Consider the following 14574-nt stretch of genomic DNA (forward strand, 5'->3'; position numbering starts at 1 on the left):
ATCACACACAAGAGGTTCTGTGATGGGCAACACTGAAATGGGATAGAGTGCCCAGAAGTGCCAATTTTCCCTCCGATTCTTGATGATCAAAGATTATTTCACAGACTGACAAGGCTCCCAAATTATGAAGGCCTGCAGCTGTGAGACATCCTTGATGTCAACACCAAAGATTTATTTTTCATCCTTACTTGAGGCACATTCAATAGCTGTCAGCTTTCTCCTCCTCTTTAAAAGCTACACACTGATTTAGGTTTCATATAAGTTTTGTTTTGTTTTTTAAATCTCACTGATGACAGAAACTATTGTTAACTCCTCAGTTAAACTTGATAGGGAAGGAAATTGTTTCAGAAGCACAATAAACACTTTCTGACTTAAAGTGTCTGTGAAGAGAATATCTTCTCTTGCCAACTTGTTTGGTCTCCAATGATTCAGAGTGGCAAACAGCTTCCATAGTGCATTTTCAGGGAAAAATAGTACCATGTTCCTGAATATTTTGTCCCTCCTCCTCCCCATTTATTTTCCTAGTAGGCAGGCTTCCTCATAAATACCTTATTTGACCTTTATACTTGCAGAAACAGCGAGTGCCTAATTCCCCTCTGTGAGTTGCTAATCCGATTTACGTGAGCGGAACCTAGAATTATTTTAGCTTTCCAACTGAAAAAATAATACACATGGATAATAGATTGTTATGAGTTCCTGCTTCAGGCTTTTCTCTTTCTGCTCTGCAGGCTGAAGGTTCTGTGCAAGCGAACTTGATTTTGCCCATCTGGCCTTTTCCAAAAATTTTCTCCCCTTGGGTAAACTTGTTGAGCTGTGCATGGGGGATCCTGGAATCCTGGAAAGGATTGAAAGCCTTAGCCTTGAAATTTGTGGTGCAGCAAATTTGGGGACTCTCTCAGCTGAGGAAGACAAGTCACTTGACCACATGTCACAGATCAGCTGCTGGGGCCTGGTGTAAGTGGGTGGGGCAGAAGGTTCTAAGGTCTCAGACCAGAATTGTCCTGTCTGCTTGGCTCACACTGTGCGTTATTTTACCTTCCTCTGAGTTGCCTCTGAGCTGGGCAAGATAAATATCACAAGGCATGAAGTGATTGCTACCATAAGAAGAAATAAAATCCCTCTCATCCTCTCTTCTCTCTCTCACACACACACACAGTCCATTATGCGCATGTCACGTATAGCAGGACATCCATTTCACAGACATATATTTACAGAAATGTGCGCTTTCGTTAGCACATATTTACATATATGGATATATTTAGAGACATACACGTGTATATTTGTGTATTACATATATACTTATTGGAGTAATAGTGCACATTTATATAAATACATTTACATATGTAAGTAAATATATCTCTCTGTGTTAAAGTTTAAGTAACACCCAATATCCAATCTCTAGTTTTCTTTTAATTCTCCTCCCACCCCGGGGAAACACAGAAGTGTGTACCCCAAGCCTATGCCAAGATGCCTTGTAACTTGGTTGAGTTCTTCTTTTAATCGACTATTATTGAACATCTTCAAACTGAAAGTTGAATAACGGGCCGGGAGGGGCAATAAGGCCCGACCCAGCATTCGTCCGGGATTTCGCTCCCGGAGTCCTAGCCAGGGGCCGCCGCTCCGACGGATCTCCCCTCTGAGGGTAGGGGCTGGAGGCGCGAGCGCCCCCTCTGCGGCCGCGAGTCCCCGCCCTCGGCCCCACCCCGCCGCGGCTGCCCCGGCGCGCCGTCCACACCCCTGCGCGCTGCTCCCGCCCGCTCGGGGATCCCCGGCGAGCCGCGCCACCGAGGGGGAGGTGTTCGGCCTGGGCCGGGAGGGAGACGGCAGGCGGCGTCCCCTTTAAAAGCCGCGAGCGCCGCGCCACGGCGCCGCCGCCGCCGCAGTCGCCGCCGGAGTCCTCGCCCCGCCGCGCCGCGCTGCGCCCGGCTCGCGCTGCGCCCGCCGCTCCGCTTCCCACACCCGGCCGGGGATTGGCAGCCGCCGCCGGACATCGGCTGCCACAGGCTCCGCCGCCCACCCGAACGAACCTCGGGGCGAGCGCCTCGCGGATTACTGCGGGCTCCGAGGCACCCGCGCCCGCAGACCCTGCGCGGGTTGGAGCACCCGGCCGTGCGCGCCGCTGCGCCGTGGCCTCGGCTGCCCGGGCCGCGCCGGAGCCGAAGACCGGCGTGCAGAGCGCCGGGGAGCCGGGAGCCGAGCCCGAGCGCCGCGATGCCGATCACCTCCCGCCGGAGCTCGGGGGCCTGGGACATGCCGGCCGAGGTGTGATCGGACCCCAGGCTGGCCACAAAGGGCACAGCGGCTTGGCCCGGGGGCGAGGAGAGCGAGGGGAGAGCGCGGCCACCCGCTTCGGCGGCCCGAGACTCGGCTCGACTCGCTGGAGAATGAGCCCGAGGACGCCGGAGCGCCGGAGCCGCGGTGGTTTCAACTGGCTAGCGCTAATGGGGGTGCGCTGGAGGAAGGCAGAGTGATGCGGGGGGGCAACTCGCCCGGCACCGAGATCGCCGCTGCGCCCTTCCCCGGACCCGGCGTCTCCCAGGATGTCTGGCCCGAGCCATGGGCCCCGGCGGAGCTAGCGCCGAGCGCCCGACCCCCGCCCCCAGAGTCCCGGAGCCAGCCCCCCGCGGGGCCACGCGTCCCGCGGGCTCTGGTTCCTAAGGACGACGACAGCACCAGCTTTTACTTTCTCCCTTCCCTTCCCTGCTCCGCACTCCTCCCCCTGCTCGCTGTTGTTGTGTGTCAGCACTTGGCTGGAGACTTCTTGAACTTGCAGGGAGAGTAACTTGCGCTCCCCACTTCGCGCCGGTGCCTCTGCCCCAGCGGACCCAGCCTCGCCGCCTGCGAACCCCGCCGCCCCTCCACTCCACCGCTGGGCCCGACCCGAGACGCTGTTCCCTGCGTTCGGAGAGAGACTGCCCGGCCGGCACCCGGGAGGAGAAGGAGGAGGCGAAGGAAGGGAACCCGGTCCCTGCGCCAGGTCCTTCAGCCAGAGCTTTTTCCATGTGGAGGCTCTTTCAATGGACGTGTCCCCGCGTGCTTCTTAGACGGTCTGCGGTCTCCTAAAGGTAGACAACGTGGCCCGGGGCCGAGGCTGGGGCTGTGGGTGGGCGCGGGGCCCCGGCGGATGAGCCCCTCCCGGGGCCAGGTTGGGCCGGACGTAAACAGAGCAGGTCCACGTGCAGCCAAGCTCCTGCGGGGATGCCCCCATCCTACCGCCGCCGGGCGACCGTCGGCTTTGCACTCCCGGCTCGCACTCTTCCGCCCCTCCTCCCTCCCTTCTTTTCGGCATTTTATTAGGGCTGTTAACACTTAGATGATTTTTTTTTTTTAAGTCAAAGAAATCCCTTGGAGAGGGTGGCCCCTGGATTTCACCCGTTAGCTGCCAACCTATACGCCTTGCCGTGGCGATCCCTTCTGACTTTTTCAAGTTTCTCCGGGAGACCTGCTCTCTGTACTCAGAGCTGCGTCCCATTTGGGAAAATATTAGAAGTTGGGATTCTCCCTGTTTGTTTCCAGGAATGCGAGGGGGCAGTTCTTTCGTGCCACCTTGTGCTGACACGGGAATTAATAGATATTAGCCATCTACGTAATCCTATGAAGATACCTGCGTATTTTGACTGCATTGGGGGGGAGGGGGTTCGGGGATGGAGTGGCCTGCCCTGACACCTCTAAGGTTAGAGACGTGGGCCACAGGTTGCAAGTGACTTCGGAAGTTGTGCCCTTGAGTTTACTGGCTCTGGAAGTTATAGACCGTGTGTGTGTATCAGGAAGTTCTATACAGTGCCTCTAAGGAAGTCACATGCACCATTTGCGAGTGTTTATATGCAAGCGAGCGCTGTGTGATTGGGTTAGTTTAGGGGACGGAGGGGTGTGAGACAAAACGGTGGTTTCCCCAGGTTCCCTGCACAGGCTGTCAGCGTGTCACAGAAAGAAAAGGTGACAGTCACTGACGCGGGGTGGGGTGGGGGCAAATCTTGTCAGACGGATTGAGAATGGAATGGGAGGGGGAAATCCATCTGGCTCAGGAACTAAAGGTCTTCCGTTCTCCCAAACGTTTGAGCTTCAGCTCCTCTGAAGTGTCTCCGCGAGTGTTGTCAGCGGGGTGGGCACCCTGGAGGAGGAAGCAAGGGGACCGAGCGGGAGCCGGGACCGCGGGGGCGGAAGGGGGGAGGGCTGGGCGGAGACCTCCGTGACTCACGTCGGCCCTGTCCTCAGGTCGACCATGGTGGCCGGGACCCGCTGTCTTCTAGCGTTGCTGCTTCCCCAGGTCCTCCTGGGCGTTGCGGCCGGCCTCATTCCCGAGCTGGGCCGGAGGAAGTTCGCGGTGTCTGCTGGCCGGTCTTCGTCCCAGCCCTCGGACGACGTCCTGAGTGAGTTCGAGTTGCGGCTGCTTAGCATGTTCGGCCTGAAGCAGAGACCCACCCCCAGCAGGGGTGCCGTGGTGCCCCCCTACATGCTGGACCTGTACCGCCGGCACTCGGGCCAGCCTGGCGCGCCCGCCCCGGACCACCGGCTGGAGAGGGCAGCCAGCCTCGCCAACACCGTGCGCAGCTTCCACCACGAAGGTGAGGCTTGGAGCCGGGGCGCGGGGGCGGAGACGGGGGCGGGGAGTCGTCCAGCCAAGCGCCCCACAGTGGGCAGACAGCAGGCGTCCCTGGAAGGGCAGCTTGGCCGGGGCGCTGCAGACGTTTCCATGTTTGCCTCTGTAAGAACCTTTACGAACCTGGCATTCACTCACTGCCTGTGTGGCGGGAGAGCCAGGGATTCCCCTTTGGTAAATCTGCACCCTTTTCCTGGCTTGCAGCCAGAAGAGCGACTCCTCCTCCAGGAACTGGAGAGAAATCAAGTGATGGGGAAGATGAGGGCAAAAGGCTTGCCCCTAGTCAGCTAAACGTGCAAGAATTCCATAGGAGAAGAATGAGAAGGAGGGGGGCAGATTGGGATCTCTTTAGGTCTGTTTGGAAGCCTTTGCTCTATAAATCTGCTTCTCTTGCTTAAGCCGGGGTTTCAAGCATGACAGAGCCAAGGGCAGAATTTTCAGAGATAGTATTGAAAAATCAAAGCCCAGGGCTCCAATGTCTTTCTAATTTACAGTAGATCTGGACCTGGTTTGGAATATTTCAAATCCCTATCTAATCCTCGTGGGAGATCAATTCCACAATCAATCTTATTGTTTCCACAATGACTTTCTTGTCCTGTGCTTAAATCTGAGATGAACTCCGGAGTAGAGACAAGGCTAGCCTTCAGATAAAAGCTTTTGCAGCAACTGCCTGTTTTCCTTCATGTGCATTGAAATGTGGGGGTTTTTTTCTTTAATGATACTGGATGTGGTTTTTCTAAGGTAGGATATTTATGCTTGTTTCATCAGAAAGGCATTTAGTGGATTTGAAATGTCTTAGAGCAGCTAGTGAGATCTGTTGTACCCAAGTTCTTAGGGCAATTGGTCAAAAATATTTTCCACTTCAATTCTTTTTCTACACTTTTAAATGTTCCTTTGGCTTAACACATTCTAAACGAGCCCAGGTTCGTTCAAGTTCTAGAGAATGGTCCAAAGTTGTATATCACAGAGCAGCCACTTGTAGGATATCAGGGAACTGGGATATTGTTCCAGTTTTCTTGCCTTGCCTTGCTGAGGTGGTCAATTTCAAGTGGAAATCTACCCTCTGATATAAACAAATCAGTAGTGTCACAGCCAGGCATTTTCTGCCAGTGTGAAGGAGAACTTATACTTGTGAGAACAGCAGTCGATAGTGGGAAGGGGTCCTAAAGGCCGGTCACATAACAAAAGGGACTTCATCAAGGCAGCTATACATAATGAAGGGGACATGAATTGAAAAATCAATTCATTTTTCAGCACATTTCTAAGTGAGGTGCTCTCTGCTAGCAGAAATCATATTTGAAAGGAAATAAGATCCCATTTTACTCCTTCAGGATTCATCCACTGAAAGCAGAAGTTGTCTGTTGTCATGCAGAAATGTTCTTGTTCCTGTACATTCTGTCATCACCACCTTGGGGAGATTATAGATCCAGCTCATCATTCCCAGCTGCTGCTGATTAGAATTGTTTTTCTGGATAGAAAAGTAATAAGAATTGCTATTTCAGCCACCTCTCCTGGAGATATAGCATGGAAACCATTCTGAACTTTATTTTTAAGGCCAAGAAGGCACTGTGTATGTCTCTTAGAACTTTAAAGGAAGATAGATCATTTAAGGCATTTGACACCTAAAAACGTTCAGTTGCATGAGGATTCCATCAGTGAAGTCTGCATATTTCTCCTTCCTCTGGAAGTGGCTCGACCAAAACTAAACAGGCTAGAACTTATTGGAGTGTATGATTTTAACTTAAATAGCGTGCTTGAGTTTATAAGTCAGAATTTATGTCTTTAAACGTGTAAATGTTATGCACCAAATAGTGCAGAAGTTACCAACTTGCTTAAAATCAACTTGCAATAACTTCAGATCTTTATGCAGTTAGATAATAAAAAAAAGCTATGTAATGTTTGCCCCAAGTTTCAACAAACCCATTTCTTTTCTTCTTAAGACTAGCATATAATCATTAAGCTACAAATTACCCTTTTTTGAAGACCGTTTCATTTTTACGTAAACCAGAATTTGGTTTTTGTAAACATTCTTGTTTATAAAACATCCATGCATGACACTAAAAAATCTTTTAATAAACCATGTGATTAAGGCTGCAGGTTTAAGAGCAGAATTTGGTTCCTAGAGCCTTTGTGGACGTTTATTTGGTAAAGGACCAAAGGACCTGATTACGAGAATTACCTGTTGGTTTTATTTGCGGGTGGGATCTGGGTAATTTGGCGGAATACAAGACAAGAAGTATCATGATGGCATTCTTTCAACCGATGTGTGAAGATAATGGGTCCACATCATAGGTGATCTGACACAGAAATTATCAGTTGTCATTTCTCCTATTAAGCTTTGTCTAGTCCTTTCTCCAGTGGCTTTTATTCGGGAGAGCCCAAGCGCTGGAAAAATTTTCTTTTTTCAGAGTTGTTAAAAAGTGCTTCGGAACTGCCACTGAGGATAGAAAAATCACTTCTTCAACTGGAAACAGTGTTTTGTGTTTTGGTTGTAGTTAAAAACACATTGAAATTGGTTGACTTTATTGGCCTTGCAAAAAATCTTCATTCTTTCCTGTCAGATTGGAATATGGAAGGACCACATGCTCGCTCTCCAGACTCTGAAGGACACAGTTCTCTTTTTGCCCAAAATAACTGAATTATTTGCCTCTATGACTGAAGCTTTGAAATAGAGATTAACCCTGTTCCCACAAATGTAATTTTCTTGAAAATATCCATTTAAAAAGAAAGTTCAAGAAACAACCACTGCTCTGTGATGGAGCACTGGTATCACAGATTCCCAGTGCAACCAAAGGATTTGGACACATACACCTCCCCAAACCAGTGCTCACTTGGGGTGCTTCCCCAGTGTCCCCAGGTATTTCATTGTGATTGTGAAAGGCCCCCTTTAGGTAGAACAGGCGTTCTATTTGGAAATGCTCATAGAGATTGAGGCTTTGGTGCCCAGAGATAGTTCTTGCACTTATGTTTTCCATTCTGCCTCTTTTTTACTGGTTCCTCTCTGTTCCCCCTTGATCCCTCCTCATGGAGCTATTTTGTCTTTTTTTAAGATTTGCCCCTCTGTGTATTTCACCAAATAAGCAACAATAAGAGGGCCCTGGATCATTCCAAAGGTGATGGAGCTAAGAGAGTGGGTAGAGGCCAAATCAGGGTTGGTGACCACGACCATGCTCTTTCTTTTAGCTGCCATCTCCTTTGTTGTCTTTGTTTTTTTAACTGATTCATTTTAACCTTTTGTATTTTATCGTTTTTTTTCTCCTTGATACATCAATTCTCTAACCATTATTTTATATTTTGGAAAATTTTATTTATTATTCTCCACTACTTTCATTTTATTTCAGGGCAGTGATTTTCAACCTTACTGATTTGCTAGAACTTTCCCAGGTTTTTATTGTTGTTTTCTTAATGGACATTTTTTTGTCTAAAGAGTGTTGCAAAATTCTCAAAATGTAATGACAACTCACTTTTTGCTAAAGCTCAGCAAAACTTGTCCTCATCATACTGTAGGACAAACAGGCAGTCACAAAATATCAGTGGTTCCACACAAGATCTGTATGTCCCAGTGGCCCCTGCCACTTTACTTTTCTGCTTTACTTTTCTGTTCTGTCTGCTTCTTCCACCATTTCTATCCCTTTAACTGGGACAGAACTTGCCCTACGGTTATCATTGTGTTAAATATAAATCTGCCTCTAATGGTTTTGACTTTTGCTTGCGTTTTTGACTCCTCCCCTATGTTAGATGGTGCCGTCTAGTGGCCAGAAACTTGGGAGCTACAGTAGACTCAAGTTCATAGCTATGTTCTTAGTTTACTAGCTCTGTGACCTTAGGAAAGTCACATAACCTCTCTGAGCTCCAACTATTTCATTTACAAGATGGAGCTAGTAACAGTTCCTCTCTAACTGATTTGTCATAAGGTAATTCATATAAAGTTCTTAGTGCCAGACCTGGCACAAACAACCATTCAGCACACTTGCTGTCATTATCGTGATGACTTGTTTCTTTATGTCCTATTCTCTGCTGGTCTAGGGAAGAGGAGGCCAAAGTGGACCTAGGCTAGCTGAGGGAATTCAATCTCATCTTTTCGAATGTAGATGAATAATTGACAGCGTAGATGATTAAGTTAGAACTTCACTTTTTGGAGGAGAGGTCAAATGTCATTGTTGCCTTATTTTTCTTTACTTTCCCACATTTTTGCAGCCATAGCTCCATCTATTTGGATAAGAACTTAGAGGTTCAAGAACCCATGTCTAAGACAGGCTGGAATCCTCAGATCCCTTGGCAAGTGCAGCTTATTCAATAAGGGTTATTTATTTACAGAGAATTAATAATTGTATATACCTCTAGAAAAGCATACATTACCTACTTAGGTAAATGCTCCATATTTTCAGAATCCCTAGGCTTGATGTGGTGATTTGCAGATTCTTTACTTCATTTCAAAAGGTTCAGATTTTTTTCTACCTTCTAGAAAAAATTCATGTTCCCTTGAAGATCAAAGGAGAGGGTAGTAGGTGCCCTAACCTTGGTCAGTTGTTTTCCTGGGTTTGGGGGTTCCTGTGACCTTCTGACTTATCTCTGTGACCAGAGTCTGCAGTCAGGGGTCTTGTCATGGAGGCCTTTGTATTAAGGAGGGATAGTGGTCCTTCAGGGATTAGGCTGACTGAGATGAAACTGCAAAGTTGGAGAGGGATCTTCACATTACTTGTTAATGTTTAATAGTGTAATTTTTTCCTTTGCTAAGTGATTATCCTTTTGGCCACTTACCTCCAATGAGATTTTGAAGCACATGAAACTGTTTTTTTATAGGTTAAATCCAGTTGAATGATGGCAGTTTTATATAATTCAGTCTCATATTAGTCTTTTGGAGGGTTATTGTTCTATTTAATGCCCCTTTTATAACCATCCTCTTTACTTGTCTCTCGTGCTTACCTGGGAGATTGTTCCTTCATCCTCCTCCTGGGTGTGTGTGTGTGTGTGTGTGTGTGTGTGTGTGTGTGTATGTATGATTTCTCTGGGCACCTTTGTTAATACAGCTGTTCCCCAAAGGCCCTGGATAATGTGCCGTTCCTTCCTCTCCTTAAAAGAAGAGAGAGCGCTTTTAGGTGTGCTGGGATCAGCGAAGTCAGTTGCCCGGGTCCAGGCCTTGGCTTTGTGTCTGAAGGATGTGCTGATTTTTAGGTCACTCTTCTTTTCTCTGGTAGCTGGTGGCTTCTGTGCTGAAAGAATGCCTTCAGGGGAAACATCAGAGGGCTCCTGAATTGCAGAGAGGAAAGGAAAGAAGGGGCTAAACACAACCCTTGATACTTGTCGGAGCCACAGAGGAGAGCTCTGGTTGATTGGTGGGAGGGTTATTTTAAAAATAGTGCCTGGCCCGAAGTACCATTAGCCAGCAGTGGGGTTTAGAGCGGCTCTCCAAAGGTATCCGTACGGGTGCGGGTTAGCAGGCTTGAGGGGACCGTGGGGAACTCCCTTCTTGGCCTGATGGTCTCCCTGTCCAAGGAGAGGAGCTTTAGATCTTTCTGTTCTGAGTCTGGCTGCTCACCCCTGGCTTCAAGTCTTACTCCTTGGCCAACGCTAATGGTTCGTCTATTCATTTCTATATTATTTAACAAAAAGGCACTTTAAAATATGTTCCTGGCAATTTATACTTGCATGTGAAAAACATTCTTTAAAACCTTTAGCCTCGAAGGGCAGTTCACCAGCTTCCAGCATTACCTCACCTGGGAGCTGCTAGAAATGCTGCATCTCAGGCCCTACCCCAGACTCACCCACTGAATCAGAATCTGCATTTGAAGAGTTAAGGTGTCCTATAGGTGTTTTGCACACAGGTTGAAGTTTGAGAAACGTCTCATTAAAGCATTCCTCCATAATTTGGTATAAACCACCCCTGTTGACCTTAGCTTGCAGTGATGACTGTTGCTTTGATGATGAAGGTTTACACAGGTAGAACCTTTGAGTGAGCGATCTGAAGTGATTATCCTTTGCTAAGGTGTCTAAATTTTGTGAACAATGAATAGCTGTTTGGTTCAGGAGAAATACAACCAGAAAATTCATGAAAACATGGTTTCCTCTTATGGTGATGACATGGCCAAATAGATTTTGTTAGCACTCAGGTTGGATCCTGAATGAAGCAGGTAAAATTTGTTGACAGTGAAATAACAGGATGTGGTAAAGCTAGAAGAAAGTAAACCCAAATATCCCAAATTCTAGTGCTGTTTACTATCAATTTAATAATAATGTGTACCTTTGATGATTTGCAGACTATACATTCAAGGTGCTATGTTATATTTTATTGTTTGCTCGACAAGCAGTACTCCTTAAAATTGAAATTCTGGAATTTTAAATAAGGAAAAACTTTTATGAATAGCCCACTTAAATGGCTATTTTAAAATAATGATAATAGATATAAAATGATTATTCTGTAATTAGATTATCCCTTACATCATGAATGTCATAATGGCATTTCTGTAGATTTTTACAAAGTGGGGGGAGGGTTATCTGTATCCTGTAGCCTATTATTGGGTAGGTGTATATTTTTAATATGGTTTATTTTTTTTTAAGATAAAGGAATTATAAACAGAAGAGAATTATTTTTTTCCCAAAAGCATCTGAAATGAGATTTTGATTTTTGAGGTCATAAAGAGGTGAGAGAACAGACAAAGTTGGGAAGTTATTTCTCTTGAAATCATCCAGCCTTAATTACTACAGTGTCCTAGTACCACCCTTACGTTTCCAAAGAAGTAGATCCCTGTAAATGCCTTTGTCTCTGGACTTTTGAGTAAAATAGTAGGGTGTACTTTGCAAAATGTCATCGTTGATGTTGAGTTTCAGAGTCTTTAATTAGGAAACTGAAATCTGTATATTGAGATTTGTAAGTCATCTAAATTGCAGAGTAATGTTTTAGAATACTGCTTAAGGGATTGACATTAAAGCCTTTTTCTTTTTAAGAAATGCAATAATTTCCTCAAATCCTCACTCATTAGACCTCTACTAACTATAGTGCTGACTTTTTTTTGCCCTAAAGTCTGTGAATTCCAAAGAAATGCTTCACCATTTCCCCCATTATTATAGCCACCTGGAAGCAGTATTCACGTATTAGATTAAACACGTAACAGTGAATTGTGAAATTTTGTTTCATGGTGTGCATATTGACATAAATGTATAGAAAAGGGAGGATCATTTCTTTATCTAAAGGGGAAATTTTAACTTTCTGCCTGCAGATTTTTACATATGTTAAATCAAACCCTGAAGTGATGTATATAAATCCTTATATACAATCAAATTGTCATACTTGCCTTACTGAATGATTTTTCTTTTTTTCCACTTTTTTATATTAAATTAGAATCTTTGGAAGAATTGCCAGAAATGAGTGGAAAAACAACCCGTAGATTCTTCTTTAATTTAACTTCTATCCCCACTGAGGAGTTTATCACCTCAGCAGAACTTCAGGTCTTTCGGGAACAGATGCAGGAAACTTTGGAAAACAATAGCAGTTTCCATCACCGAATTAATATTTATGAAATTATAAAACCTGCCACAGCCAACTCCGAGTTCCCCGTGACCAGACTTCTGGACACCAGGTTGGTGACTCAGAATGCCAGCAGGTGGGAGAGCTTTGATGTCACCCCTGCCGTGATGAGGTGGACAGCGCAGGGGCTCGCCAACCACGGGTTTGTGGTGGAGGTGGCCCACCCAGAGGACAGCCACGGGGTCTCCAAGAGGCACGTGCGGATTAGCAGGTCTTTGCACCAAGACGAGCACAGCTGGTCACAGAGAAGGCCCTTGCTGGTCACTTTTGGCCACGATGGGAAAGGACACCCTCTCCACAAAAGAGAAAAGCGTCAGGCGAAACACAAACAGCGGAAACGCCTCAAGTCCAGTTGTAAGAGACACCCTTTGTACGTGGACTTCAGTGACGTGGGGTGGAATGACTGGATCGTCGCCCCCCCGGGGTATCATGCCTTTTACTGCCACGGGGAGTGCCCTTTCCCCCTGGCCGATCACCTGAACTCCACGAACCACGCCATCGTCCAGACGCTGGTCAACTCAGTTAACTCTAAGATTCCCAAGGCGTGCTGTGTCCCAACAGAACTCAGTGCCATCTCCATGTTGTACCTTGACGAGAATGAAAAGGTGGTATTAAAGAACTATCAGGACATGGTTGTCGAGGGTTGTGGGTGTCGTTAGCACAGCAAAATAAAATAAAATAAATATATATATATATATTTTAGAAAAAAGCAAAAAAAAAAAAAAATCAAGTTGACACTTTAATATTTCCCAATGAAGACTTTATTTATGGAATGGAATGGAGAAAAAAAAACACAGCTATTTTGAAAATATATTTATATCTACGAAAAGAAGTTGGGAAAACAAATATTTTAATCAGAGAATTATTCCTTAAAGATTTTAAAATGTATTTAGTTGTACATTTTATATGGGTTCAACCCCAGCACATGAAGTATAATGGTCAGATTTATTTTGTATTTATTTACTATTATAACCACTTTTTAGGAAAAATAGCTAATTTGTATTTATATGTAATCAAAAGAAGTATTGGGTTTGTACATAATTTTCCAAAAATTGTAGTTGTTTTCAGTCGTGTGTATTTAAGATGAAAAGTCTACATGGAAGGTTACTCTGGCAAAGTGCTTAGCACATTTGCTCTTTTTTTGCAGTGCTACTGTTAAGGTCACAAGTTCATGTCCAGAAAAAAAAAAAAAAAAAAAAAGTGGATAATCCACTCTGCTGACTTTCAAGATTATTATATTATTCAATTCTCAGGAATGTTGCAGAGTGGTTGTCCAGTCCATGAGAACTTACGTCCTTATTAGGTGGAATATTTGGATAAGAACCAGACATTGCTGATCTAATATAGAAAGCCCCCACCCCTTAGTCTTCAGAAAGAATAAAGCAGGACCAATAGAAATAATTAAGAAAACGATGAACCTGCAGGAAAGTGAATGATGGTTTGTTGTTCTTCTTTCCTAAACTAGTGATCCCTTCAAAGGGGCTGGTCTGGCCAAAGTATTAAATAAAACATAAGATTTCTTCATTATTGATATTGTGGTAATGTATATTTAAAATTGATATCTAGTGGCCCTCATGAAGAGTTGAAAATTGATTTGTATTTTACTTTTACCTCACCTGAGAGCTCTTTACGCTCAAAGGACTCAATTTTCTAACTTTGCCCCTCCACAGCAAAATTGTTTTCTGCCTACCCCTGTTCTCTGTTCCATCAGCTTGCTTTTCTTTCCAAGGTTATGTGTTTGAACACATTTCTCCAAATGTTAAACCTATTTCAGATAATAAATATCAAAGCTCTGGCATTTCATTCTATAAAGGCCAACCTGTAAGAGAAAATGGTGCATTTGTACAGCGTTCACAAAGATTACCTTGTGTTTGCATTTTTGCTTCTGAGGCTACTCATTTTGGAGGGAGGTAGGGAGAAGGCAAGGAATGGTTGGAAATTTGCAGGCAAGTCATTGGCTAATTCCTAGGAATTAATCAATGATTTAGTATTTCACATGAACCTCTTTGGGGCAGGAAGATTTAAGAGAAAACCAAAGCAACAAAAATCAAGCAAAACCTGGGGAACCCAAGATAAAGTTTCAGAGATGATATCCCATGCAATAGAGGCAATGGTGCCAAAAAATTAGAAAGGGAAAGTGTCTGAGATCAAGCTTCTACAAGGGCATCTGCCAGTTGGACTGAAGCCCAAGCAGAATGAAGTCAAATTAGGCCGCTCAGAATGAACACATACCAGTGGCAGGGCTTCTGTGCTCTGGGTTGAAATCAGACCCAAGGAAGGGTTTGGTAGGTATGCTTGTATGGCCAGGGGACCCACAACCCCACAATTTTACTGGAAGTATTTTAAGGTCAATATCTAGGACTTTGTGTCACCTCTGATCGTGCTGTGATTGGTGAGGCCTAGTTCTAATTTCCTTTCCTAGCCCTGCCTTGATTTGGCCGAAAAAAAG

The 14574-nt window shown here is 45.5% G+C and overlaps 1 protein-coding gene across 1 annotated transcript; it reads left to right on the forward strand.

Annotated features, from left to right (window-relative positions):
- Nucleotides 1-2059: 2059 nt before the first annotated feature.
- Nucleotides 2060-13919, forward strand: BMP2 (bone morphogenetic protein 2). The gene is made up of 3 exons (XM_036827144.1): nt 2060-3065; nt 4216-4565; nt 11940-13919. Exons 2-3 carry the CDS (start codon nt 4223-4225, stop codon nt 12782-12784), a joined length of 1188 nt encoding a protein of 395 aa, XP_036683039.1. The 5' UTR covers nt 2060-3065; nt 4216-4222; the 3' UTR covers nt 12785-13919.
- Nucleotides 13920-14574: the final 655 nt, after the last annotated feature.

Source organism: Balaenoptera musculus, chromosome 15, assembly GCF_009873245.2.
Source record: "Balaenoptera musculus isolate JJ_BM4_2016_0621 chromosome 15, mBalMus1.pri.v3, whole genome shotgun sequence".
NCBI classification, from domain to species: domain Eukaryota; kingdom Metazoa; phylum Chordata; class Mammalia; order Artiodactyla; family Balaenopteridae; genus Balaenoptera; species Balaenoptera musculus.